The sequence below is a fragment of the Lissotriton vulgaris genome, chromosome 7 (genome assembly GCF_964263255.1).
Source record: "Lissotriton vulgaris chromosome 7, aLisVul1.2, whole genome shotgun sequence".
In the NCBI taxonomy this organism is placed as follows: Eukaryota; Metazoa; Chordata; class Amphibia; order Caudata; family Salamandridae; genus Lissotriton; species Lissotriton vulgaris.
This window is the reverse complement of record NC_141695.1, coordinates 841,055,317-841,083,041: the sequence shown is the minus strand read 5'-3', so window position 1 is coordinate 841,083,041 and position 27,725 is coordinate 841,055,317. Positions and strand designations below refer to the sequence as shown.

The 27,725-nt window shown below is 46.1% G+C and overlaps 1 protein-coding gene across 2 annotated transcripts in view; it reads left to right on the top strand.

Annotated features, from left to right (window-relative positions):
- DUS1L (dihydrouridine synthase 1 like) overlaps positions 1-27,725 on the top strand; it is a 245,163-nt gene that overhangs the window by 105,971 nt on the left and 111,467 nt on the right. For both annotated transcript variants that reach the window (XM_086931197.1, XM_086931196.1), the window contains exon 8: positions 27,286-27,430. In XM_086931197.1, the coding sequence (XP_086787323.1) occupies positions 27,286-27,430 (145 nt within the window). The remainder of the gene's footprint in view (positions 1-27,285; positions 27,431-27,725) is intronic.

The following is a 27,725-nucleotide window of genomic DNA, read 5'->3' as shown; positions in this document are numbered from 1 at the left end:
GGCATGGTGGTCAAAAAGCCTATGGCTCCACTTACTAACCAGAGCGACTACCAGTGGATAGACAATTGCAACATTCCTCCTATCCCCACTGCGTATTTGGGTGGGTCTACCTGCACTCCCTACGCCTGCCCAAAATATAAGGGTACTGTCAACTCCAGGAGTTCTGAGCATTTATGATTCCCCCAGTTCGAATTTAACCCTCAGAAATTCGCTCTCTGGTACTTCTCAGAAGTTATGTCTTTGCTCGCCGAAGTCTGATTACTTAAATCTTCCACATTCTGTACTTGGAAGGAGGTTACTGAAACTTAACATATTTGTTCACTTTTCCTTGGTCCGCTGAATATGCCCGTTAATTGGGTAGGACAGGGGACAGACATTGGAATCTTACAGTGCCTCCGCTTGTATATAGAGTGACAAGTCACAGGGAAGCCTCTCTTAAGTCCCTGTGGAGCATTTGCCATTATTGCTGCATTGTCCCTGTACCTGAGTTTGGTGCTATTTCGTGACACGAACCCACTAATTTTTCTTGTAACGCACTGTTTGCTACTTCTCACATGTTGTTTGCCGTTTCTGCTTGCGTAAGTGCCACCATCGCCTATGTTACGTTTGCTCTAGTGCCCGAGTTTCTAGCATAAATTGCGGTGTTTTGCCTCCAGTTGTACTTTGTTTCTCTTGTAATCTGCCCTGCACCCTTGTCACTTTTCCCTTCTGTAATGCACTGTTAGCTACCTCATGTATTTTGTTTACCTAGTGCGTTACTTACCCCTGCACATCACATTCGGGATCTATTACAGAGGCACCATTCACCTTGAACCCAGCGTTACCGTTGTAACCATTTAAATTATGCCCATTATTCAGATGCTTAAGCCTGATAATGACCAATGCATTTTGTGTGTGTGATTGCACATCTGTTTCGGCTGGCTTAGGCTGTACAGTGATTTAGGGATCAGGTTTGCGTGCTTAGCGTGTTCGGGCTTGAAGCCGTATGAGCCAATATACGTAAGTACATATTTTCCACACTCTTTCAAACGTACTTTCATTTAAATCGATTATCTTTATCATTTCATAAGGAAATATTGCGACCGAGGATCGGCGAGTGATTATTTGCATGATCTTATTTGCTAATGGAAAACCAGTGATATTAGTCCCAGGAACAAAAGTGATGGGAAATTTACCCTGTCGTCAGACTCGTTATCTTGCTGTGCGGGCATGGCATAGTAGTCATTATGACAATGGATTTACCGTCAAATCGTCCTTCCCGTTTAATGTTGTAAATATGGTATAATTGCTAGAAGCCTTTCAAGTGCCATGAAATCGCTTTCAGGCTCTATCCTTCCCCTCAGTGAACTTAAGGGTGTTATTTCAAAATGTCATATTAGTACACCTTTCTTAAGATCTGCTTAATGAGCAAGCGTATGCTGTTTTCGGCCAGTGACTATTTGCATTACTGTATCTGATGCTGGAAAACCCGTGATATGTGACCAAGCAAAGGCATTATGGAAGTCACCCTGTGGTCAGGATTAATTACTTGCTGCGTGAACACAGTAGCCGTAACAATTATGACAGTGCATGTCCTGGCAAATCACTGCAAGGTCATTACCTGGAATGGTTATAGCATGGCCTGGCAGATACACCTAACAGGTAGTGGTACTCCTATCCCTTGTAACCCTCGCCGTCTCATGTAACCCACCATGTATACTGCTGTAATTACCCACTTACGCAATGTATGTCCATGTATCGTGTGCATGTTACCTCCAAGCGCTCCCCATCCTGCCTTGGAAAGAGTCGTGCAGTCCCTGTGAAGTATTTGCCATTTATTGCAGTATTATCCTTGCACCTGTGTGTGGTACTCTTTTGTAACTTGCCCACGTCACTTTCCACTTGTAACACACTGTTTGCTACTTCTCAAATGCTGTTTGCCTTTACTACTTGCACAAGTGCCTATTTTGTTTGTTCACAATTGTCACTTTTACCTCATGAACTTAACGTCTGCTTTTATCAGTTTTTCACCTACCATTTACTGTTCCTATTGTGAAGCGCTCTCACACCTTCGGGTAAAGTCTGCGCTATATAAAAACGCCTAAATAAATAAATGAACGAAGGTGACCTCAAGCAATTGAAAGACTGCCCCACTCAGGATGACGTGTTTGCCGACCATGCGCGCAAGTGGCTGACACTCCTGCTAGAGCCCTTAGTGTTCAGGATCTAAACTAACTATCATAGTTGGCGGATGTGTTTCCGCTTACGAGAGGACCTTCGCGTCCCTGCTCCAGAGGTGCAGCTGCTAATCCTTGCGACGTGTTCCAAGCGTGATCTGAAAGAACAACATAAAATGTACTCGTTGTGTACACTTTGGTTTGTGTTCCAACTCCCTCGCACGTTCCTCCAACTGCCAATGCTGTTTTTTATTCATCTGTTTTCAAAAACCAACACATACATAAAATTGTGTCATTTACAATGCCAATAGCTCTAAATTTTGCAAAGGCGAGACCGTTGCATTGTAAATGCGTGTTATCTCTTCTCATACTTGGAGGAAATCAAAATTGTAACTGTTGGGTAAATCCCCCCTGTCAAGCCATCCTTGACCTGAAGATTGCTTCGAAGGAGTGAATCACCATCCTCCAACTCGACCTCCCCTGGAGGACAGAACGAATGGCAGTTTAAAACCTTTTCTTTTCCCACAAGTTATTTATGTGCCGAGAAACTGGACTCTGAACACGGGCACGTCACCCTGGTTGGAAATACCCGAATGTTCACATCCCGCAGATGTCACGCGCAGCGCCATACATTCGGCTGCTGCATATTTACTCTCACCCGTCCTATGCGGAGCCAACAATGCTTGTGAAGGCTGGGGTGACGCCCAGACACAGGGTGTCCCAAAAGACTAGGCCAAAATATGGACCATACACACTTGCTGTCTACAAGTATGTCCCTCCCACAATAATAAACCGTGTCATTTGTAAAACATTTTAGAGGGAATTTAGGTCCCTTGTAAACCATTGGGAATCTTAAGAATTCTGAGAGAATTGTTTTCATACTAGCATGAAGACCGTGGCCCATTACAGGCAGAGCATCTCCCCCTTACCCGCCCTCGGTAGGGCGGTATACTCACACTTTGTTCCAACCTGACTCCCTGCACCGATCATGCGAGGGCGTGCGCGACCATTTAGTTCGGCCGCATTCACAGGGCATAACTCGGATGGGAAGGCACCCATACCCTTCGCGATCAGACTACCGTGATTACCATTCGGGCATCCGGCAGACACCACACTGGCCATCGGGGTTACAAGTCCCCCCCGTGCTAACATGGCCAGAGTACACTCTCGTGGTTCATTGGTTGTACACAGTGCATGCCAGTAAATCTCACCCGAGGGTGGGGCAAAGCCTCGCGTTAAGCAGTGCTTACGTTACCCACAGTGTCCTATTCTACTGGATTCCATATCCGGCATCGGCCCTTGGTACGAGTGACCCTCCCTCAATAATACCCGCTCTCATCCCCACAGCACCGCACGACTTTTATTTAGTTATTAATTCTTGTCGAATGCGATATCATATAGCGCGATCTTTACTCGAACGTATTCTACTGCACTCAATTACGTATCCCCATTGCACCGCACGACTTTTATTTAGTTATTAATTCTTATTATATAGCGCGATCTTACTCGAACGTAATCTACTGCTCTCAATTACGTCCGACGTCTGCTATGATACCCGTTATCATCCCCACCGCACAGCCCGGCTTTCTCTTTTTATCTATTGCGATTCTATATAGCGCGACTCCAGGCTTGTTGAGGTAAGACATGGAGGACCAGACGTATTAGCTTTGCCAATGCTTGTTTATAAATGGAATTTGGTATTCGTTTTAGAAAAAGACAGAGACATGACTTATTTGAAAAGTTTGGCAGCATGTGCGCCTGCTGATTTATTTGCCGCAGATCACTAAAAATTCTCCATTGATCGAAATTTCCGAATGCGAGCGATAATCCTGTCGAGTTTCGATAGGTCAGAGGTCACAGCACGACATCACTGCAGCAGAGACATATCGCATCAGGTAGATCCGATGCCTTCAGATAGATCGGCATTCCTATCAAAACGTTTAGCAAAGTTCAGGCTTAAAAGCGAGCACGCTGCAGGCTCCTAGGGTTATGCTATTTTACTTTGAGGGCAACGAAAGTTCCTGCAGATGGGGAAAAGTGCTGGATACAGGTTCAAATGGACGCTAAGGCCTTGAATATGGGTTGGGCGTAATGAATTACCGAATGCCTGGGTAAAGTATTCGTACATTTAACGGCCCACGCGTTGTTTGCGCTACACCTTGCGTACACTAATTATACCATAAGAAAATTAATGTATGCGGTAATCAAAACTCACTTATATGTATCCCAGAAGTGGTTTTTCTGCACTGACTGCTGCTTATTTTTCAATGCATCACAGAAGTGGTGTTTCTGCACTGACTGCTGCTTATTTTTTGCCCGATATTTCACCCATACAAAATTATCAAGATGAGAAACAATAATCCCGTGAATTGTGCATTTGTGCCATGCCTTAGTTGCTTCATCTGCAATGTCCTAGACATTCGAAACATTGGGGGGGATGACCAGCCCGCACTTCCCACCGAGCGCCTAACAAAGAGGGGGGGGTTGGAACGAAGGACCGGTAATGGCGGTCGCATTTATGGCGCCAGCACAGTCCCCCCGCCAATACAACATGATCGCCCATAGTTCAAGGCCGCCTAGTGCATAAACCTTCAAGCATCGACCAAAACTATTTAGAGGCAGCGGCGGTTTGGATAGTAAAGAGAATGTGCCTAGAAAATGGTGACGACTGTCACCACGTGATTTCTCAATTCGTTAGGGACAGATTGATTCCAAGAGCCCGGTAAAATGTTGACGGCCGAAAATTCCGGCTTTAAACAAAACAAGAATATAGGATTAGAAAACAGGACGTAGATCCATTGCCCTGCCTTGCTCCCGAAGGGCGCGCGAGTTCCGATGGAGCGCGAATGTCAAGCTACAACCTTATGCATTGCCACTGGTTCTTTTGTAAAGCGCCCTGACACCCTCGGGTAATGTTTCCCCACTTTAAAATATCGAATTATACCCTGCTATAACCCTCGACTGTCCCCTCATTTGCGAGAATAGCGCTTCCGATCGTGCAAATTAAAGCCCGCACGAGTGAAGGAGCGCTTCCGATCGTATCAATTAGGGCCCGCGCGAGTGGAGGAGCGCTTCTGCACGATCGTATAAATTAATGCCCGCACGAGTGAAGGAGCGATCGTATCACTTAAGGCCAGCACGAATGAAAGAGTGCTTTTACACGTGTCAATCAAGGGATGCCGAATAACCACGACCCGGTACTGCCGCGTGGCCGGCAATGGCGGCCGGATATGGCATACGCGAGGCCGGCACTAGCGGCCCGGTATGGCCAGCGCGTGGCCAGCAATGGCGGCGGGATCCGGCCCCAACCTCGACCGGCCTCCCGTACTTGGTTGTCCAAGACAGTAATCCTTCTTAACTGACTAATTAATTCCCTACATGCGCACTTCCTGCTATCAGAAACAAAGTCTGCACATTATCACGCTGTGCCCCTTCTCTTAGTACACAGAGCTCCGGCACCTACATGTGTGGCTGTACATTTCTACCCGCGGTCGCCCACGTCCGTAGCGGAATAAAACGGAATAAACATTTGCCCTTGTATTTTGCTCGCTCTTCAAAGGCGAAGCCCCAGCGCGCCGTTCTACGGCATTTGTGCCTCATTTAAAATAACGTTTGCCCTTCTATTTTGCTCGCTCTTATTGTGGAGCGCTCTGACCCCCTCGGGTAGAGTCCATGCTATCTAAATTGCACAATACAACGTACCTACATGCTCACTTCCTGCCATTTGTCCCGTAACTACGTACTACATGCTCGCTTCCTGCCATTGTCCCGGGGCCCCCCCGTAACTGGAACCCCGCCTAACCTCCGTGCTCGCTCGCACTGGCCTCTAAACCAAACGGTTTTGCTGGAGGTCGCTCCGCCTGTCCCGTGACCAGCAACCACCAGCCCCCCCACCGTGGTCGATACCACAGGGCCCCGTCAACCTGGTCATGTCCAGGGACCGGGCCGGGGGGAGGCTAATTGGAAGCCACGTACCTTTGAAACCGACGAAGGAACACTAACACGGCAAAGGGACACGATCAGCGCAGAGCCTAAGGGAATCCTGGCGGGGAAAGAGAGGCCGAGCCAGGTTGCTGCGCCGCTTTATACCATAGGGGACGCACCCATCCCCAGGTGAGCCCTCCCTATTGGCTGCTTGCGTAGGAGGTCGGCTCAGGGAGGGGGGCCATGCTAAGGGCTCTGCTCGCCCGTCGTGTGGGACTAGGGCGCTGTCCCGCCCATGCTCCCCTGCGTGTCGCGCGGTCAGCGGCATTCTTGCTGGTGCTACAGCCTCCATTTCTGTTCAGATAGAGTGCAAATTACTGGCTGCTTTCAGTCTAAATTCTCTCTTGGGGGCATTGATGGGGAGAATGTGCCAACCAAAGGCATAGCATTCTTCTAATTCCATATACCAGTCTGGATAAGTGCATGTCCCCGTGTTTTTCCAGGGACTTTCGGTAGGAGCAAGGGGTGCTTGGAACTACATGCTAAGACAAATAGACTTAACATGCCAAATGTGTCGACAGATTTCCTAAAAAATTGTAAGTACACTCAAAGTTATAAATGATACACTGAGAAATAGTATAAATAACCTCAGCCGTGGAAATGGTTAACTTCTGTCAAAATGAGAGCACCATAACCTGCTGCAGACTAACTCCAGTCTGGCATCATTTCATGGATTACTGGCATATTAATTACTTTATCCTTGTACTCTTCAACTAGAATATATTTGTTGTTGCAAGAAACTTTGCGTGATGCCTTGATTTATTGAGGGCACATAGACTGAATAGGGACAGCCGGGAAGAGATGATCGGTAGTGTTTAGCTGTAGCATTTCGTTGATTTTTGAGAAATATATGTAGTATACTCTCCTGTTAACTGCCAATGTTTACAAATTTAAATCTGTAGTTTATTTAGGCATCTAATATTCGGAAGTTGTTACTACACACCTTGAACAAATTAGCATGGCCTTTAGACTGCTATAGCTAAATAATGCAATTATATCAAATGTACCATCATGTTCTCTTCTGCATTATTCCTAGGTATGTTTATGCCAAGGAAGTAATAATGTGTGGCACGTTTCGACATAATTTTGCTGCACTTAATCTGATAGAGACTTCTAACTGCAGATTCCTTACTGTAGAATTATCGCCAGGCATCAGACTGGTTCCGAAAATGTTTCGTGAGCAGTACCTCTGCACACCGGTAGGTAGCGTTGTTTGGCTCCACGGGGCAACATTGGCATTGTGCATGCCAGAAATAAAGTTTGTTTTGCCTATACAGGCGCCACCCAGGTGCGCTGACGTCCGTTCTTTTCTTTACGTGCCAGTAAGCGCAGATCTGGAAAGAGCTACCCCATAGTCATTTTTTGACTAGGTTTTTTAATGTTGTGTCAACTGTTATTTGATGATATCCTCCTGGTGTGGCAAGATTATGTCCTCAACGAAGGTTGGCTTCAAGCCATGCAGTGCCTGTCATTGGCAGATGTTGGTGACAGACCCTCACCTTCTCTGATTTTGACACCTTGAGTGGGACCACGACCTGAAGACCTGTCCTGAGTGCTGCACCATGCACCCGAAGGTATTGAGGAAGCGATCCCTCAAGCTTCTAGCGGCTCGACATATGAAGATTGAGCTCCTGGTCGAGAAGAAGGTCCCCGGAGGTGCTGGGGAGCCCAAGGTCATTGTTGCACTTAAAGTTGTCAAACCACTCTCGTAAGTCCAAACATAAGAACTTGGAAACGTGTTTTGACATCTCCACATCCATCAGCCAAAGAGATGAGGGATTGTTGCCACTTGAGGTCTGGCTCTGCGGTTGAGCGAACGTCTGGGTCAGCTTCGCTTCTCCCGGAGTATCTGGAGCTGGAGCGACCCCCGTTCAGCTCCGAGAATTTTATGAGGCATTGTAGCTCCTATTTAGGGGCCCATTCCCATTGGCGCACCTCTGGACCCCGATAGTTTGGAAGGAACCCCATCTGGATCCACATCGGCGGCTCTGGAGCAAGTTGGGCCCCAAGGAAGGACTGATGGATCCAGACCAGGGCCAGTTATACCATTCCAATTTTCCCCGTCTCCGGTTTCGAAGCGGACGCTCCTGACACCTTTCCTATCCACTGCCTTACTCCAATCCTTAGCCGGAGGGGCCCCTTCCAGAGCCAAAGTCCTATTCTTGCGGTCTGGGACTCAGGGAAGAGTAGGAGGGGTCACTTGACCCTTAAGAATGCCAGCCTTACACGATGGACTGGTGTGAGGATCTGGGTGAAGGCAGTTGACTGGACATCTCTCCAGATGCTGGCATGCTATATCCCCCTACCGGTGCTGCAGGAGAAGTAGCTTCATGTGCAATGGTGGTGCGGAGGGCTGCTGAGGTCCTCAGCCTTAGTTTGCCCTCTTTAACAGTCAAGTCTTATGTCTTGATGGAAATGCTCCATCTGGAAGTGTCCCCATCAGAACAGCTTCTCCCTTTTATGTAAGCACTTAACGGGACTATTGCCCGCCGCTACAGACCCTCTCCAGGGCACCAAAACTTTCTCACCAACATCACACCTTGGAGAGCTTGGTGGTCCAAACTTTCACCTCCCAAGTAAACCCTGGTGCATGCCCTACAGCCCTTCCAGACTGGGAATCCAAACAGCTGGATAATATCAGCATTAAAATGTTTTCTTTTGTCAGCTTGGCATTGACACTGCATGTATGTTGGGCTGCTACTCACAGGCTGTGTGGGACACGGTTCCGAAGGTGCTGCCAATGGTTCCGGAGGAGGCCTGGGCCGAGCTCTTCCAGGCTGTTGCTGAGATGCAGCTAAGTTCACCATTTGCTGTGGATTACACACCACAGACTCACTAGGCAGATCAGTTTCATCAACAGTGGCTCTGGGATGCCATGCCTGGTGGAGGACTGTTGGTTTCTCTGGGGATGTCCAGTCATCACTCATGGACTTTCCCTTTGGATACAAGGTGGATTCGCTGTTGGAGCTCTTTAAGGATAGCAGAGCTGCGGCGAGGTCCTTGGGCCTTTTCATGGCCCCTCTTCACCTTCAATCTGCCTTTCGCTCCTTTCGTGGACACAGAAGGAGCATACAGCCACATACTGTGTGCTAGCTTACAAACCCCTGTGTCTGTGCAGACGCAACTTCCCCAGCCGCGCAGGTGGCCAGCGGTTGGGTCAGTCCACATACACTTCTTCAGCCGCAGGCTCCAAGCCCTCCTACTCTGCCTTCTTACCATCATGGGCACTGGCAGTCCATAACATCGGATAGGTGGGTTTGGCAGATTGTCCAAAGGGGCTACTCCCTAGCCTTCGAAACTATCCCTCCCTCCATTCCACCTACTTAGGACAGGCTGACAGAGGACCACCTATCTCTTCTTCACCAAGAAGGGACGGCTCTTTTGGCCAAAGGAGCCATAGAGAGGGTGCTGATGCCAAAAGTGATTCATGGCTGTTATTCCTGATACTTTCCTGTGCCCAAGAAGGACTGGGGACTTCGTCTTAACTTAGACCTGAGCTCTCTCAACTTCTTTCCCAAAAAGGAGAAGCTCAAAACGCTCACTCAGAAGACTGGATGGTAGTGTTGTACTTGCAGGTCGTGTATTATCCGCATTCCCATCCTGCCTCCACACAGGCATTTCCTGCGGTTCACAGTGGGCCTCAAACACTTTGTTTGCTGTGCTCCACTTTGGCATCGCCAGTGCCATTCAGGAGTTCACCAAGGTGTTGGCGGTGGTTGTAGCTTATCTGTGGAGATCAGGGGTGCCAGTCTTCCTCCACGTCGACGACTGGCTGATGAAGGCGGGCTCGCCCCAGGCTGTCGTCTCCCACCAAACTACGGTGGACCTCCTGCATTAGCTGGTATTCACTATCATCATGCCGAAGTCACACCTGACTCACTCTCAGATGGTCCCTTTCATCAGAGCTGTTCTGGGCATGGGAAATTTTCGGGCCTATCCTCCTGAACGTTGAGTTCAGGATATTCAGGCTATGATTCCGATGTTTTAGCCTCTATCCTGTATTTCGGTGAGACTGACTCTGAAGCTGCTGAGCCGGGCCTCATAGCAGGCTGCATCCTGCTTGTGACACATGCCTGTTGGCATATGCAGGCTCTGAAATGAGACCTGTAGTTCCCGTGAGCACGGATCTCTGAGAACTGCGAAGGACCTGCAGTTCTGGCTTACACCCCAGGATTGGTTCAGCGGCACATCCTCTCCCTTCCGCGGCCAGATCTGACTATAGTTCACATGGTAGAGGTGGCATCACACTCCTGAACCGGACGCATAGCGTAGTCCTTGTTGAATAACAAAGGTGTATTGATTTTTCAATTTCAATGAAACTTTTTTAACAGTATCCAATGATGTCTTGATGCTCAATCCTTGTTTATATGACACATGGGAGGCGTTATATGTATAAAAGTTTCTAATGTTAATATGCCGATCCAGGCCTTTTTTCACTGCACGAAATATACGTTAAAACATCCTCAGTAGTAGTTGATCATTTACCCAATGCATTTCAGGCCTTTCATGGCCCTTCCTCAGGGGTTCACTACAATATCAAAAATCATCAATAATAGTTGGGGGAGGGGGGTGATAGAATAGATTTAGGATAAATAAGAATATGGCAGTGAGCGTTGACTGATTTTACCATAATGTAGAATTTTCCTAGGGTGGGCGAGGGAGGGTAATTCTAAGGTGGCTTAGTTATACTAAATGTACCCCCAAAGTGATGTTATTGCCCATCTTATGTTCTGTAACCTGCTGTGTTGTTACTGTAACAGATGAATTTACCAATTTGAAAATTGTAATAAAATCTGTTTAAAAAAAAAATCAAAGAACTTCAATATTAGATCATGCAGTTAAACCCCTGTGCTATTTAGTTGTTAAAGGACACAACGATAAATTTACGCCTTATCTTTCTAACTCCATAACCTCTGTTTTCCCTCTAATTACGTGACTACACTCTAAAAAACAATACCTGAACAGGTTTCTCCAAACTGCTTCAACCTTCCCTGTTTTATCGCCCCGTACATTTGGTCAATGGCTGTTTCACTTCATCTCGTATTAAATGCCACTTTAGATAAATTGCTATTTGTGAGCGCAACATCATCAATATTTCCACGTACCTACAACCGTTCTCCGTCTAACCTCTTTCCCACCAAGCTCTCTCCTTCTGTTTCCCATACTAGTAATCCCCCATACTGCTCCTTGCTCTTATTTTACTCGTATGACATGTCTCCACCCCTTCAGGTTAACCAATGAATTTCATTCACCAATTTTCTTTCCTACAGCTCCCAAAATGCATTATTTTAGACATCTCATTGATCTGACAATAGTGACAGATGTGTCAGTCCTGGGATGGGGTGACCATCTGGGAGAGGTAGAGATCAGAGGACTCTGGCATTCTGCGAAATCCAGACTCCACATCAACCTGTTGGAGCTCCAAGTGATCCAATTGGCATTGAAAGCCTTTCTACCCTCCATCCATGGAAAGCGAGTGCAATTGTTCAGACAACACCATCGCCATGTGGTACTGCAACAAACAGGGTGGGATGTAGTGGTGTACCCTTTGTCAACAGGCCCTGAGTTTCTGGACATAGCTGGAACAGCAGGGCATATCCCTGGTGTTTCAACATCTGGTGGACTCTCTGAATGCCAGAATGGACAAACTCTGCCGCTGATGCCTAGCAGATCACAAACTGCTTCTCCATCCAGAGGTGGTGCAAGGACTCTTTTAGCATTGGGGAGAGCCTTGGTTAGATATGTTCACCACCGACTAGAATGTGCAATATCAACAGTTCTACGTGCTGGAGTTTGAGAGGCAGCTCTTGCTCTAAAATGCTTTTTGTCTTGAGTGGAGCTCAGGCCTCCTGCTCGCCTTTAAATCCATACCACTCCTGCTCTGAGACTCAAGAAGAACAGGAATAACCGGAACCAAGTCATTCTTGTGACACTGGATTGGGCACAGAGTCTGATATCCTGAGCTGTTTAGCATGATCATCAGTACCCCGATCAGGCTGCCCCTTCAGTAGGATCTTCTGTCTCAGCAGCAGAGGAGGGCTCTCCACCCATACCTGTCAATGCTCTGCCTTCTTGCGTGGAGATTGAGCAGTGACAGTTGATGGCTTTCGACCTTCCTCCCGAAGTTTGTAACGTTATCTTTGTAGCCAGGCATCCCTCTACCACGATTGTTTATACCTGCCGTTGGCCAAAATTGGAGGCATGGTGTTCAGAATGACACACTGATTACCTTTCTGCCCCCCATTCACAGGTTCTCCTGTTCGTTCTTTCCTTTGCCTAGCAGGGCTCTCGGCACTATTAAGGAATATCTGTCTGCAATCTCAGCTTTTCTTTGTTTGCCTGACCAACCTTCCCTTTCCCAATCTCCTATTGTACGTAGGTTTTTGAAAGGTTTGCAAAATGTTTTCTCCCACTTATTTCATTCTCAATCTCATCCTCCTATTCCTTGTGTGCTCCCTTTGAACTTCTGCACAATTGTACACTCAGGCTCCTTAACATCAAGACGGTCTTTCTCATGGTTATAACATCTGCTCGAAGAGTGAGTGAGCCTAAAAGCGGCATTTATTTACTCACCGCAGAAAACCAGAATCTCCGGCCTTGAGCGGAACGGCGGCGGGGCAGCGAAGCAGCATCTCCAGTGCCGTGAGGGGAATGGCTGTTGAAACTACACGACCCTTATTTGAAACGGGTAGAATCTGTAGTGGCGAAAGAAATCGAGCTGGTAGAGAGGAGATTGTCCCTGGATCCACTTCGTCAGGCTGTCTCTCCGTTACCAATCCCGGAGATATTTGCTTCCTCTGTTGCCCCACCAGACTGTATGCACCCCCATCAAGTTCCCAATGGGTCAGTATTAGACGATAGCCTATCAATTTCTTCTGCTCCTTCCCCCGCAACTAGTCTAGCCCCTTCACCCACGGTTACATGTACTAGGCAGTTAAGGGCTAGGCCAGATATGACGGCTAATTGTAGTAAAGCTATACCGGGGAAAAGGAAGGCTAAGAACACCCCCATACAGTGCTTAATTTGTAAAATATGAAGTGCAGGTGCTCGAATGTTTGTCGGAGGCCACACCTACTTTTATATGGCTCCACCCACTTCCTCCACTGGCTCCACCCACTTACTATATTAGCTCCACCCACATTGGAAACGTCAGACAAAGGCACCCAGGCCAGAAATCATGGAAACGTCACACAAAGGCACCCAGCCATCATGAAAACGTCACACAAAGGCACCCAGGACAGAAATCATGGAAACGTCAGACAAAGGCACCCAGGACAGAAATCATGGAAACGTCAGATAAAGGCACCCAGGCCAGAAATCATGGAAACGTCAGACAAAGGCACCCAGGCCAGAAATCATGGAAACATCACACAAAGGCAACCAGGACAGAAATCATGGAAACGTCACACAATGGCACCCAGGAAAGAAATGATGGAAACGTCACACAATGGCACCCAGGAAAGAAATGATGGAAACGTCACACAAAGTCAACCAACCAAGCCAGAAAGCATAGAAATATCACACAAAGGCATACAAGCGAGAAAGCATGAAAATGTCAAAGAAAGGCACCCACGCCAGTGGTACTGGAACAATTTCTAGAGTGTTGGTGCTGCCCTAAATGTTACATCACTGAAGAAGTCATAAGATTGTGAAAAAACCCAAACATACACTAAGGACAAACATAGCAAATGAGCCCTGCTCATTCCGGCAGTCCTAAAAATTTAAAACATTGCTCAAAGTTGTTGAACAATCACCGACGTGTAATGCCCTGTTTGGAAGCATTTTGTAGCAGAGTACCCAGTTTCTTACATTAATTTAGTTTAATAGCGCCTCTCATACCAGTGTAAGTGGTCAGAGCACTTTGCAGCATTCACACATTGCATAAATACAATCCTTCGTGTGTAACTCAGTATATAGGGAATGTCACATCAGACAGGACCACAAGGTATAGGAGTCACATGTCATCCATGATTGTCATTGTAGGCAATATAGTTTAAGAGTTCAAAGTCTGGAAAAACGCAAATGCATAATTTAAAACATAACAGCATTGTTAGGGGTTTTCTTGAATAAGAATTGATTTCTACCCACATTAGACCCTTTTTGCAAGATTAGGATAATGAAAGATTGGCCACAAAAACATATAGCTCTAATATATAACTTGCCCTTTGCATGCAGCTCTTTGATGACAGACAGACTAGTTAATAGCTTGCAGTTCTATGATAGGATTTTAACTTACAAACTGCAAGTAACAAAAGGACAGAAGCAGTTACACACTGATCGATTTTACATTATATGCACTTTTTGATCTGCATGGTATACCTTCTTTGAAGAAGGTATATAACCCTGTACTACCTATCAAGCAGTCACAGCTTCCCCTAGACAAAGCTCCTTGCTCTCTCCAGGTAGACGATTAATCGCCAGAGTTATCTTGACATTTTAATTTATGCCTGAATATTACTGGAGCCCAGGAACTCAGCACCAGCTGCTTTTAAAACAAGAATATACTGGCAAACTGACCCACCCACCCCACCCCCATAGTGTTTAATGAAAGAATGAAATATATATTTGCTGAGGGATCTGTGTTACACCTCACCCCATCGTACCTTTGCCTCATCATCCCTTCCTACCCCTCACCAACGCACTGCCCTTCACACTCACAAAGTGTATGTATCTGTAAAACTCTGACATGCTGTGATGAGGAACATTTTAAATGGTCTGACTGCATACTGTGTGTGGTTAGCTGCCTCCACAGTTTAATTTCGAGGTGCCAGCGTCCCCCCACTTCTGTTTTTAGGACTTGTGAATGGTTAACAGCATAAGAGGTACCTCGAAATTAAAACGTGGATTCAGCTAGCCACACTTATTCGTCCATTCTGGCCTCCAAACCAGGTACAAACAAGTGCCATCATTGCACATGGTCCAATGCTCTAAATTAAGGAATGCTTATACTCACGAGGCAGTGGTCTTTCTCTTGTTGGTGCCGTGTATTTATTCACTGGATTTTCGATCAGTATGATTGAAACTATTAACACGGGCACGAGAATGGAAAGTGTAACGCAATAATTGCCTCACGTTTTTTGTGAATGGTCAAACACAGAAGTTGAAGGGTAGCACCGCCCCCGAAGGCAACGAGGGCACACGCACACCTAAATATATAAACACTGCCCTTAGAATATCACAATAATTGGTACTGTATCATCAAAGTTAAGGAACTCCTATCGGAGCTACTTTATTGAGCATGAACTGACCGTCGTTATCACTGGGGTGGGGTGGGGTGGCAAAGCAGTGAATGGGCACGCATTTTACAATGTGAAAAAATGTGGGCAAGCACGCTGCGTGCCGCGCACAGCCACAGCCCCAACCCAACCCCCACCCCACAGATGAGCGTGGGTGCCCTGCCCTGAAACGAAACTAAATCCATCCTGTAGTACTATACATACAGGCAGCCCGGGCCGGCCCGCAGAACTGCACAACAAATAGCCACTGTGATCCACTGCAATCAGTGCACCCACTACTGCCAACAAAACATGATCGTGATGATCAAACACGGCGATAAAAATCAAAAACAACCTCTCATGAGCTGGGTGACGTGAACATCATCAACAAAAAAGTAAACCAGTAGGCCTCACCTGCGCAGTTTTATTTTTTAATTCATTATTTGGCCGCCGGTCTGATCAAACCTGGCTGTCACAATCAACAATTATATAAAAATAAAAAATTGTCCCGCGCCAGTTATAATATTTTCAAACGGCGTGTGTTGGTTGTGTTGACTGTGGAAACTTTAGTGGCTGCTGGTGAGGACAGAGAGGTGCGCGTATGCTGGGGCTGGCAGCGAAAATGCGCGCGCATTAATTTGAATACTCTGCGCAGGCGTCACTGCCTCTAGCACTGTCAGTCACGTGACGTCACCGACCAGCACGACAGTGAGTGTTTGTGTTTACAATTTACAGCATGCATGATCGATTTGAGTCAACTACAACCAGTACTGTCTGTATGACTCGTCGGCGGTAGCTTTCTTAAACTTCAGGAAACAGCACAGCACTTGGTACCACAGCAGTAGCACAGTACACATGCTCTCTGTGTGTGCCAGTGCCACGCACAACTAGGACATGTGCACTTCTTAATGCAGCGTGCCTCCGTGACTGTAGACCCGGCCCTCATAATTAGGTGCCGGTGCTAAGCACCGGCAAGCTCCGGCTCAAATTAAGCCCTGCCCCCAAAGGTAGTCGCCAACAAGCTAAACAGCCGAGGAACATAAGTTCCGTATCTGGGTTGGGTCGCAAGGATACTAATGCCGCCCATCAGGTTGCTGAGGACAGGGGTCCAGGAAGAAATTAAATTACTGTTCTGGATGTCGAAAACAACAGGGGGGGAGAGATGTCCGAGTTCATGAGGCTCATGGATGAACGGCTCACGCTATTTACCTCTCCATTAATGGATAAACTAGAGCAAATAGACGGCCGACTTAATGTAAATGAAAAATATCTTAAAGATTATAAAGGCCTATTGCCAGGGATTAATCCGCCTGTAGTTTACTTGTTGAGTGCAGTTACAACTTCAGTCAACAATCTGGTGGACTCCATGATGACCCCATTTTCCCAACCTGTACCCCAAGCTGCAGCCCAGTTGTAGCACCTAATATTTCATCTTCAGCCTCAGGAGCTACGGGAGCTACGCAGGGAGCGAAGAAAGGTCCTCGTGGTCCAGTGGGGAGATTAAACTCTCTAGCACCGCCCCCTAAAAGAGCGTTGCCATTGCATCTACCTTCGGAGGCATGCCCATATACAATAATCCTGGCTAATGTCCCAAAAATCCAGGATGGTCATGACGAACATGAGACCTCTTTAAAAAATAAAGCCCTTCACTACCAGTCCAATAAAACAGTGTTAGGTGATCACTTGTATAACAATTTCAAAATGGTAAGAAGGGTGCCTTGGGTGGGCAAGGCTAAGAAAAGTTTGGAAGGTGACTGCGTTGTTATGAGTTTTGGGTCCCCCAGATTGGTTGATGATATACTGAGGCAGGCCGGATCAGTTCGACTTCATCATCACTCACCAGCAAGTACAACTTGTCTTTTAGACGGGGTGGGTCAACCAGTTAGGGGTGCATGTATAAAGCTTGCAACCTGGAAATTTCGCTGGCCTTAAAAACAAATCAGATGCGACTATCTGGAGAACATTTTTATGTGGGGCTGACATTATCGGACTGCAAGAAACATGGGACTTAGGGAATACTTTTAGCCTAGATGGTTATACCACCCACGTTATCCCTGCAGTAGCATCTAATAAGGGGAGGGCAAAGGGTGGGCTAGTCACATTATTCTCGGCTACCATCCCAGGTTCCCACACCAAATTGGACACCGGGTCACCACATTGCTTGGCAGTACAAATTGCTTGCAGCGGGGTGGGCACTATTTTAATTATTAATTTTTATAATTCTTATGATAGTCACCACGATTGAACATCTGGCCATGTTAAATCTTTTTTTGGCAGATTACAAAGAGGCCAACAAAAGCCAATGCTTAATCATAGTTCTGGGCGACTTTAACATTCACGGTTGCCCGGATAAATGTCAGGCATTAGAACAATTAGGCCCCATAGAGCAAGGGGATACCCATTTCGAGCATTCTGCACAAGGAGATTTCCTTGAAACAATTTTGGCAGATAATGGTTTAATGCTTCCATCTATGGTGGATGAGGAGATCCCTACCTTTAAAGGGAATGGAAGTCACTCAGTTATTGACTATATCTTTCTTAGTTCCACGCTGGGTAACCAGATCCATGGTTACTCAGCGGTTTGGTCACATTTCAGTGACCACAACCCAGTGGTTGTTAGTATTATGGACCTGATTAAAAAACCAGAGCCAGGCCATAACAGGACGGATAAGTCTGATATGCGCCCGACAGACCAGGCCCGTAGAATTAGATGGAGCAGAGTCGTACCTGGAGACATTTTTTTACCAACCTATTTAGTAAGGTAGGAACTGAGTTGCACGCGTGTATGAACGTGCAAGCAGGGAATGAAGAGGTTTTAGAGGCATATTCTAAAATCTGTACCCAGGTCGCAGCCGATCTTAGACGACCAGGAAAAGCTAAGGACCCTGCTGGGGTGGGCTGGTTTGACCAAAACTGTTCATCAGCTAATCAAAAGTTGATGGCGGCCCTGAAACATAAACCAGTGGATAAGGCCCTTGTGGCCTCATCAAGGAAAGCCTATAAAGACTCACTGGAAGTCAGAAGAAGGGAAATTAGGGAATCAGCCTGGGAAGAATTAACCTCTATAGATGTTCTTAAGAATTTGCTCCAAATTTTGGGAAGTTGTAAACAAACCTTTTTTCCATGATTCTTGTAATGACCAACTAGATTGTGGCATTCAGGAACAGGTGTGGTGTTCTCATTTTAAGTCAGTTTATGAAGGGGAAAACTCAGGGGAAGTGGCTATACCTAGCCTTATTGTGGATTCCTATACTTTAGCGGTTACTGAGACAGAGGTGGCAGACGCCATCAGGAATATTACATGTAACTAGTCCCCGGGCCCTGATGGCGTCCCAGCCGACCTCTTTAAATCAGACGTTAAGACCTGGTCTAGAGTTTTAACCAATGTTTTTAACAGGGTATGTAAATCAGGTATTCCGGGCTCCTGGTCTGAATCCGTCATTGTACCCATTTTTAAGAAAGGTAATAGAGGTGATCCTAGCTGTTATCGCCCGATCTCCCTCATTGATTCTGCCGTGAAAGTGCTAGGTCGGGTGGTCATGGGAAAACTTACTGGTTGACTGGCTGAAACAAATACCTTCTCTGGCCTACAATATGGGTTTAGGAAAGGACGAGGCACTATAGATCAAAGCCTCATCCTTCCAACTACTAATAGGGAAATACACAATCGCCAATAGGGGCACGCTATATTTAGCCTTCATGGACCTTTCCTCTGCCTTTGACCGTGTGAATAGGTCCAAATTATGGGGGTTGCTTCTTAAGCTTGGCGTTGAAAAAAATATTGTGCACTTCCTTGCCGACCTCCATAGGGACCTCCAGGCCACAGTTGGATATGACCGTTTGAGTAATTGTACGGGTAAGATCGGGATCACTAATGGGGTTAGGCAGGGCTGTATCTTGGCCCCCCTACTCTTTACCCTTTATATTAACGATCTAGGCACTGCTTTAACTAAGGTGTGCAAGGACATACCCAGGGCAGGCAAGTGTTTCATCCCGGCATTACTTTATGCGGATGATGTCGCTCTTATAGCGCGCACAGCAGTAGGGCTCCAATGTCTTTTAAATTCATTCGCTGATTTTATGAAAGCGTTGGACCTCAGTGTGAATTTTTTGAAATCGCATGTAATGATTGTGGGCAGTAAACCCAAAAGAATTAAGACTTTGCACTGTGAACGGAATGTTTGTCTAGGGTTTCGAGATTCCCATATTTAGGGGTTATTTTGATGACCAGTTCACATGGTTACCCCAATTAGCAGCAAAACGTAACGCTTTTGCAAGGTCCATCTTGGCTGTTTTGGGTTTTGCTTGCAAACTGGGGGTGAAGCCGTTGCAAGCCGTGCTGAAGATATATGATGCCAAATGTACCTCATTAGCCATGTACGGAGCGGATCTTTGGGGGTTTAAAAACGTAAAGGCCATGCAGGTGGCAGAGGATAAGTTTTTGAAATCTATCTTATCCGTCTCCCAGTCGACTTCCGGTTACATCGCTCACCAAGAGTGTGGGGTAGAATACTTAGAAGATCGTATAGCCATAGCCCTGCTACTAAAATGAATCTCAATTAGGCTGAACCCCGAATTGGAGTTGAATCGTGCAATTCTCAGGGATTGCCTAGCCCTTTTGCATGGCACCTCTATCCCCTGGCTGAACTATGTTAAAAAACTAGCAGTTAAATTGGGCCGCCCAGAATTGTTTGATCGGCCAAATAAACTATTGAATGTGAAATGGGTGAAAGACGCATACAAGCTGATGGCATGTCTGGCCAGAGAGGACAAGGAGCTGGGTAAACCAACAGTAAGGGCTCATCAGTTGTTAATAACCTCAAGAGAAATGGAACCCTATTTAAGAATCGTTAATAACACTAATCACCGATTCTTACTGACAAAGTTCAGATTGAACAAATTCCATCTTCTTCTTACAGAAAGTCCAGGTTGGACTAAGGAGAAAGACCTGGAGATCTGTTCGTGTGATGGATTCTCCATCATGGACACCGTGCACTTTATTTTCTTTTGTGAACATATTCGCCCTATCCGCAAAAGGTTCATTATTCCTCTTATTAAAGACAAGGGCTTTAGATTAGTTAAACCGGCCCTTTTGTATTTGCAGCTGCTGTCGAATGTTTGGGAGATTTTCAACTTAGCGAATTTCTTGACAATAGCTATTAGGCTTAAGAGGAAGATTAAGTGGACTTATTGAACATAGCGGAGGTAAATCGATGAATTGTGACTGAGCGCTTTCTCTTTTTAAAATGTTCTTTTTTTTTTTTTAAATGGTCTTTTTATATGATATTTGCAGATTTAATGAAATTTCTCCTTGCCTACATTGTTAGCGTATATTTTTTAACTCTGATAATGTACTGTATTGATTGCTAATTTGCACAATTTTCTCTTGTATTTGATTTTGGTCTTGACTTTTGAGGTTTCGTATACTTTTATGGTTTTTGCTATGAACCGAATAAAGTACTTTAGACTGACTGACTGAGTGAGTGATCTTCAGGCCTTGTTATCCAAGCCTCCTTCTCTTAATATCTACCCTGAGAAAATGGTGCTTCGTTTGAGAGCTTCCTTTCTTCTGAAAATGGTCACTCCATTTCACGTAGGCCAAGCCATCACTCTGCCTACCTTGTATGCTCCGACTAACCCCTCTAAGGATGAGGAGCAACTACACCTTCTAGACTCAAAAAGAGAATTCTCATGCTACTTTGACCACACAAGAGTTCCAGGTGGATAAAAATTCTTTTTGGGGTATGTCTGAGTGAAGAAAGGATGGACTGTACAGAAGAGGGCCATCTACTGATCATTCTCTGGATCAAAATCTGCTACACATTGCTTAGAAGCGGTTTGCATGCTCATTCCACCAGAGCTAAAACGGCAACCACTGCGTTAGTTTGCAGAGTTCCGCTTCTGGACATCTGCCAGGCAGCAACTTGGGCCTTCGCTGCACATATTTACCAAGCACTATTACCTGGACAGTCCGGTCCGGAGGGCATGGCACTTTGCCTGTTGGGTCCTGCAGGATTTCCTCATGTGAAATTGGTCTGCGCAGCCACCTCCGGGGAGGTATTGCTTGTGTATCTATTCTAAAGTAAGGATTCTGAGGCTAGGAGTCTCTTATCAGTATAGCAAGTTACTTAGCTTTAGTAAAGCCTTCTCTAATAGAGACTCGATCTAGCTGCAGATTCCTTACCAATCCACCCATCCTCCCCGCTCTGTGAACAGATTTCTAGGGACAGGGCTTTTCCCCTTTCATAACACTAGTTTTCCACACCGGTGGTCAGTGAAGTGCGTGGCTTCTCGATTCTGGTGTGTAAAGGTGCACAAAGTATCTGAAGTCGGCAGGCTTAGGTGGCGCCTATATAGGCACCATGAACATCATTTCCAGCGAGAACACCACCACGCGATGCCTAACTACGCCACATACCAGCGTTCGGGGGTACTACTCACAAAAGGTTTGCGCATCCAGTCTGACCCCTGGGGATAATTTTAAGGTAAGGAATGGACGGCTAGATAGTCTCTACTAGATAAGGAGTTACCTAAGTTGAATAACATTTTCTTCACGTGCATTTTTTTCTATAAAAAATTAGGAGTGATTAGCTCTACAGCTAGTCTCACCACATTTCCCGTTCTAACTCCATTCAAACCTTTATTTACTGTTCCTTACATGAGGAGTTCATGGCGTATCGATAAAGACATTACCTCTGTAATCCCTTCATTACAGTTTCAAAAATGTATTAGATTAGCATTCATTGTAAGTGCCATAAATGCTTTATTTTAATTGGCTATTACAACATCTGTTAATTGCAATATGGACAATTCGTCTGCAATTTTACTCCAGTTTGGTTGAACGGTTTTGCGTTCCACACCTCACGTTAATACCAAGACGACTGCTATTTCAAGCCTCATTTGTATGAGCGGTCATCTTTAATATTAGCATGTTTTCAGGGCTTTGAGTGTTTGCTTGGACAGTGACAGTGCCCTACTGCATAGCTCCATTTATCTTCGACCGAGAGATCTCCCCATGGGCCTTATCCTTGGTCAGAGCTATTCACTGCTCCAATCCTGGACTAGTCACATTAACTATTACATGGACACGTATTTATGCAGGGTAATTAACAGGCCAAATACCTGTGAGCATATTCCCTACACTCCACTGTGGTGATCCTCACTCCGTATGCTGTATTCGCCGCCTGCCCATGTCTTATCTTTGCCTTGGACTTAAACATGTAACGTTTGTCCTAATGGGGCAGTTGGAAATGTATCCTTGTAATTCCAGTGTAAGAGGTTCTAATTACTATCCCAGCATCTCCTCTAGGTGTCCCCCTGATAGCATTTTGTCTTGATGAGTGGAGTGGTGTGGCTCACTGGTTAGAGGCGGCAGACCTGTAAGCAGAGAACGGCCCGGGACCAGGGATCAATTCCCGACGCGGCAGGGTCGTGGACCAGGGTCAAACACGGACTCGATAATTCTCGCCTCGGTGCCTACTCTAACCAGGGAACACACTCTGCAACTCTGGGCATTAAGCTTGCCTCATCTCTACAAGGGCCCCCTACAGACGCCAGGGATGCCTGGTTTCACCTTGGAGATACCCAGAAAGGGACCATCTCACAGGGAAAACCAGGACCGATTCTCCAGCGGTCTTCAGCGCCAGGATACTCCATGGAGTCGCAGTGCGCTTTACAAGTACACCCACATTACATTACATTTAAGATTCTGGTTGAAGTCGAAACGTCGTCAACATGACACAAACTGAATGTTTTCCCGTGAGTTACTCTTGTACAACCGGCAGTGGGCCTGTTCTAATGGACTTAAGATCACTGCCGTGTCATATTTGCATTATAGTTTCACTGAGTTTTAGATGGGGTTTTTCACAGGGGTCACTTAAATTCACTCTTATGCGCACTGATGAAAGAGTAATGTGGTTTATGTTGTAATAAACTGCTGAATAGAACAGGAACCTCTGAATTGTGATGTATGTATTATTTACACACATTTTTGCTGTTCAATATCATTTTCTTTTGAATGAGTTCCGTGTAAACCATTGTTTTTTACATACGGCTACGGGAGGGCCACGGAATAATGCAATTTTTTAAACAATAATTTATACATTTTTGCACATCTAGGTATTAGGAGTACTTCATGGCAGAATTATCTAGGCAATTTGTCACTCCTTTCAATAAGCAAGACTGTTGTATTCTGCCACTGATAACTTTTCAAAATAAAAATAAATTATGGTAGTTGGTCCACATAATATTTCAAATTATATCCTTGCAAATCCTGATAGGTGAGCATTAGGAAGATTGTTGGAAACACTAAACAAAATACTAGAGTGATGCCAGAATCTTGAAAGGGGCTTGCTTGCCTAGTGTCCGTCTACAAGAAGCGTGGTAGGAAACAGCCGAAAAATGAAAGACTTCTTAATATGCAAAAAAAAATCCTGACTGATCACCTGATGGAATAAGCTCTTAATGCAAGATTCTGCCATCCACTCAGACTAGATTTAGAAAGAGGGTGTCTACAATGCAGGGGCATTTGTCACTACGGTGCATTCTGGGATCATATCTCGTTTGTTGTCCCTACATTGTTAGTTTGTAGAGTTCTCTGCAGCAGACAATACTAATAAGCAATCGGAACGTTGCTCTTGGTTGGCTTTTTAATTTTTAGTGACCTGAACTTTGACACCTGGGACCAATTGGGATTAACTGAGCCGACTGAGTTGTCATTCAGGATAGCCTGTGACAAAGGATTCAAACCGGAATGGATTATACCAACTATCCTGCTTGCTATTTATATCTGTGAGTTGGCTGTGCCTGCCAGATTTGGGGGATCAAGTGGATGACATAGTGATACGTCATCACACATGAGCTGGACTCCAGCGCTGCCTGGACTCCTCGCATGAGGACTGTAAGAGCACTTTCCTAAATGTTACCATGGGCAATAATCGCTTTGCCTCCTTTGGTAAATTCATGCCCGGCCCTTCCTGGCACCTGGGCTTGAACTTCTGGCCTGTTATGCCGCCACTCGCTATCACTTCGAAGCAACCATTCACCCTGCACAAACTCTCATTCAGACACACCGTGCATACAGTAGTGGGTAATGGAAGTAAAGCGGTCGCAAGGGACTGCACAGGTTCAACACGTGATTCCTGGTATTCCTCCCTACGAAGAAAAAATACCAGTTAAAGGTATGTGCCCTGTGCTGCAGATGCAAGCCACCAGTGGGCAGGCTCCTCTTAGCTTGCTATGAAGAAAGGAGCGAGCACTGTGTGCTGTCACTAAAAGAAAGCCGCACCTCCCGTGGACTCTCACTGTGCCGGATCTCAGCACAGGCCTTTCAGAGTCCGAAAGGGGCATCGGGTCAAGGCATTTCCAAAGAGGCCAGGCATTTCGTACATAGTCCCTGGTATTACTTTGCTTCCCCAGATAGTTGTGTTTTTTCGTAGCTTGTTATTTGCTGCCACAATATTGCCTTGATGTAACTTTGGTCGCTATTATTGTCTCAGTTTGACATGTTCTGGGTGTTTTGTTGCAATCTGGATTATCATTGTAGCTCCTTCGTTTCACTTGGTTTTGTATTCCGTGTGATTCACTTAAATTATTTGGATACTTATTTCCTGGGTTAGCTGAGAAATAGGGTTCATTGTTGCCGAACTGCGGTTGGAGCTAACGGATGTCACTGCAGTAAACTTATTATGTTGGCGTTAAAAAGGTGCGTGCGACTCTTGTATGTCATAATGGTGAAGCAGAAAGAGCATCAGCGCCACAAGATGGTGCTGTTGCATTACAGAATTGATAGGAATTATAGTGTTCGCATCGGTGACGGAGTTCTGGCTGTTTCTGGGGTGGAACAGACCTGCCAGCACAGGAGGGTCATTGTTGGAGGGTGCTTCCAATCACGGAACATTTGTTCTTTGTTAGTCAGTGTACGTGCAATTTTAGGGAAGCCTCTCAAAACCTTGCGAGGAAGGGTACCATTTGTGTTATGGGAGAGGAGAGAGAGAGAGAGACACACACAAAGATGAAAACGTTAGATTGTAACGGGCAGTGTGACAACAGGAAAGATTTGTTTTCAGTTAATGTAAACACGTGGAGATGGATCCAGTGGCAAAGTGATAAAGGAACCCACGTTTGGGCATACCCTGCCATCTTAGGGCCAAACAAAGCAAACACAGAGATGATGGACGGAGCTCTGAACTTTTCAGACACTCCGGGCGAGTGTCTGAAAAGATTCAGATCTGGGTTGAATCCATCATTGTTCTTTAGCTCACTTCGCCACCCTAGTTCACACCCAACCATATGCAAATCAGTTGTGACCCTGTTTCTCATGGGAACAGTCCAGCCTGAACTGCCAAACCATGTCTTCCCTGGACCAAAAACAAGCATCCTGGGACCTGTTTTGGGTTGACACCCCTCATCAGCCAGGCTAGCTTGAATCAAGTGGCAAAGTGAACAAGGGACCCACGTCTGGGCATACCCTGCAGACTTAGGGTGAACAAAGCAAGGAGATGATAGATGGAGTACTGACACTTTTCAAGGATACTTGTTTCCATTCCAGGGAAGACCTTATTGGAGCAGTTGTGTAACTACAGGATTGGCCTTAGAGCCTTAAAATATCTGGCATCTTTTATTACAAGGTTGTTCCTATCTAGTTTTTCAAAAGCCTTATCGATCAAAGGTGGTTCCACTGGCTCAGGCGATGCCACATGCCCCATGCTGATATGCTGTTGCCATGCCATATGCTGATGACACTCAACTGATGATTTCTCGATCTCCAAAGTCTGCCAGCGGGGCAGCCTCCCTGAAGGCTGGTCTGTCAGAGGTTGCCCAGTGGATGGACCCCAACTGCCTGAAGTTAAAAGCGGGCAAAACCAGGGTCCTGATCCTGGGCAACCAGCCGCCGTCCGTTTTGTCCCTAGTTTGGTAGTTAGCAGCACTCTGCTCTTTTCCAGCACCAAAACCTAGCCATGTGGTTTGATCAAAATCTCACATTCAATGGACAAGTTATGGCTTTGGCAGACAGGCGCTTTTGAGTTCTCAAGTCTTTATATACATTTATTGGACTTCTTCCACTAGATGCCCAGAAGAGAGTGATCCAAGCCCTGGTCATCTCGCAGCTGGATTGCTGTAATGCTTTGTATCTGGGTGTTTCTCAATCACAGCTGCTGAGACTCCCAACAGGTTCAGAAATCGGAAACTCGACTCTTAAAACTCTCTAAATTAGCTTCCATGGGCCCGCACTTCTTAAACTTCACTGGCTCCCTTTGAAGAAGCATGTTGCTTTTAAGGCCCTTTGCTACTGCTTCAGGATTTTCAGGAAGTGCGACGTGCCCTATTTGCACCCTCTAATCACGCCATACTCCAGTTTGAGACTTCACAGGTCCTCTGGGAGCTTGTTATCCCAGGTCCCGAGGGTAAAGAAAGCATGCATGGGTGGGCGTTCCTTTGTCGTTTAGGCACCCAGGCTTTGGAACGTCTGTTTTGGAATAATTTAAAAACCTGGTTGTTTGCTAGCTAGATATCCGCTGTTTCTCATGCTTGGAGCGGTCCGTTGGTGTGTCTGACCTTAGCGCTCGAACACTCCTCTGGAAGTAGCCACACACTTTATAAGCTCCTCTATCGTTTATTATTAGAGGTACCGTGTGTTTGGGAAGGAAGGCCAGTCTGGTGGAGGACATTGGCAGGGTGATAGTGAGTGAGGTGTTTAGTTTAGTAGAGGAATGATGACCAGTGTGGCTGTTCACGTGGATCCAGTTTGTTTGCAATTGTAGCAGTGGGAGAAGAGGAAATGTGTTGGTGTAAGGGGGCATGGTAGAGGTGTCAGTGTCATTAAGGGAGTGTGTAGGACGGTGCAAGGGAATCGGGGGAGGTGTGTGATTAGTGCCTAAGGCTCGTAACCCCTTTCAATTTGACAGTGCTTTGTTTTCTCTTTTCCATAGAGGGTAACCTACATAATCCCGCTCTGTTTGAAGGACGCAGCCCACCGGTGTGGGAAATGGCTGAGGAGTATTTGGGGCTTGTTCGTCAGTATCCCTGCTCACTGTCGTATGTCCGTGCCCACCTCTTCAAGCTGTGGCATCACACGTGAGTACCCGTGCTTTTGGATAAGAGAGACAAGTGTGAATTGCAATGCTCACCTATGTGCTGGGAGATGATGGAAGAGGGCTGGGGTTGGTAGGCTGTGACGCGAGGCAGTTCTGAGCTCACCTTTGGACTTGTGCAATGGTGGACTGACAGTATTTTGGGAAGTTTCTGTTTTGAGTCACCGCTGGTGCTCCAATGCTGTTGTTTTTTTTAATGCGATTACGGTGCAAGGATACTATCAGGGAGAAGAGTTCATTGATATAGGAGGCAGATGTGATGTAGAGTACTGACAATT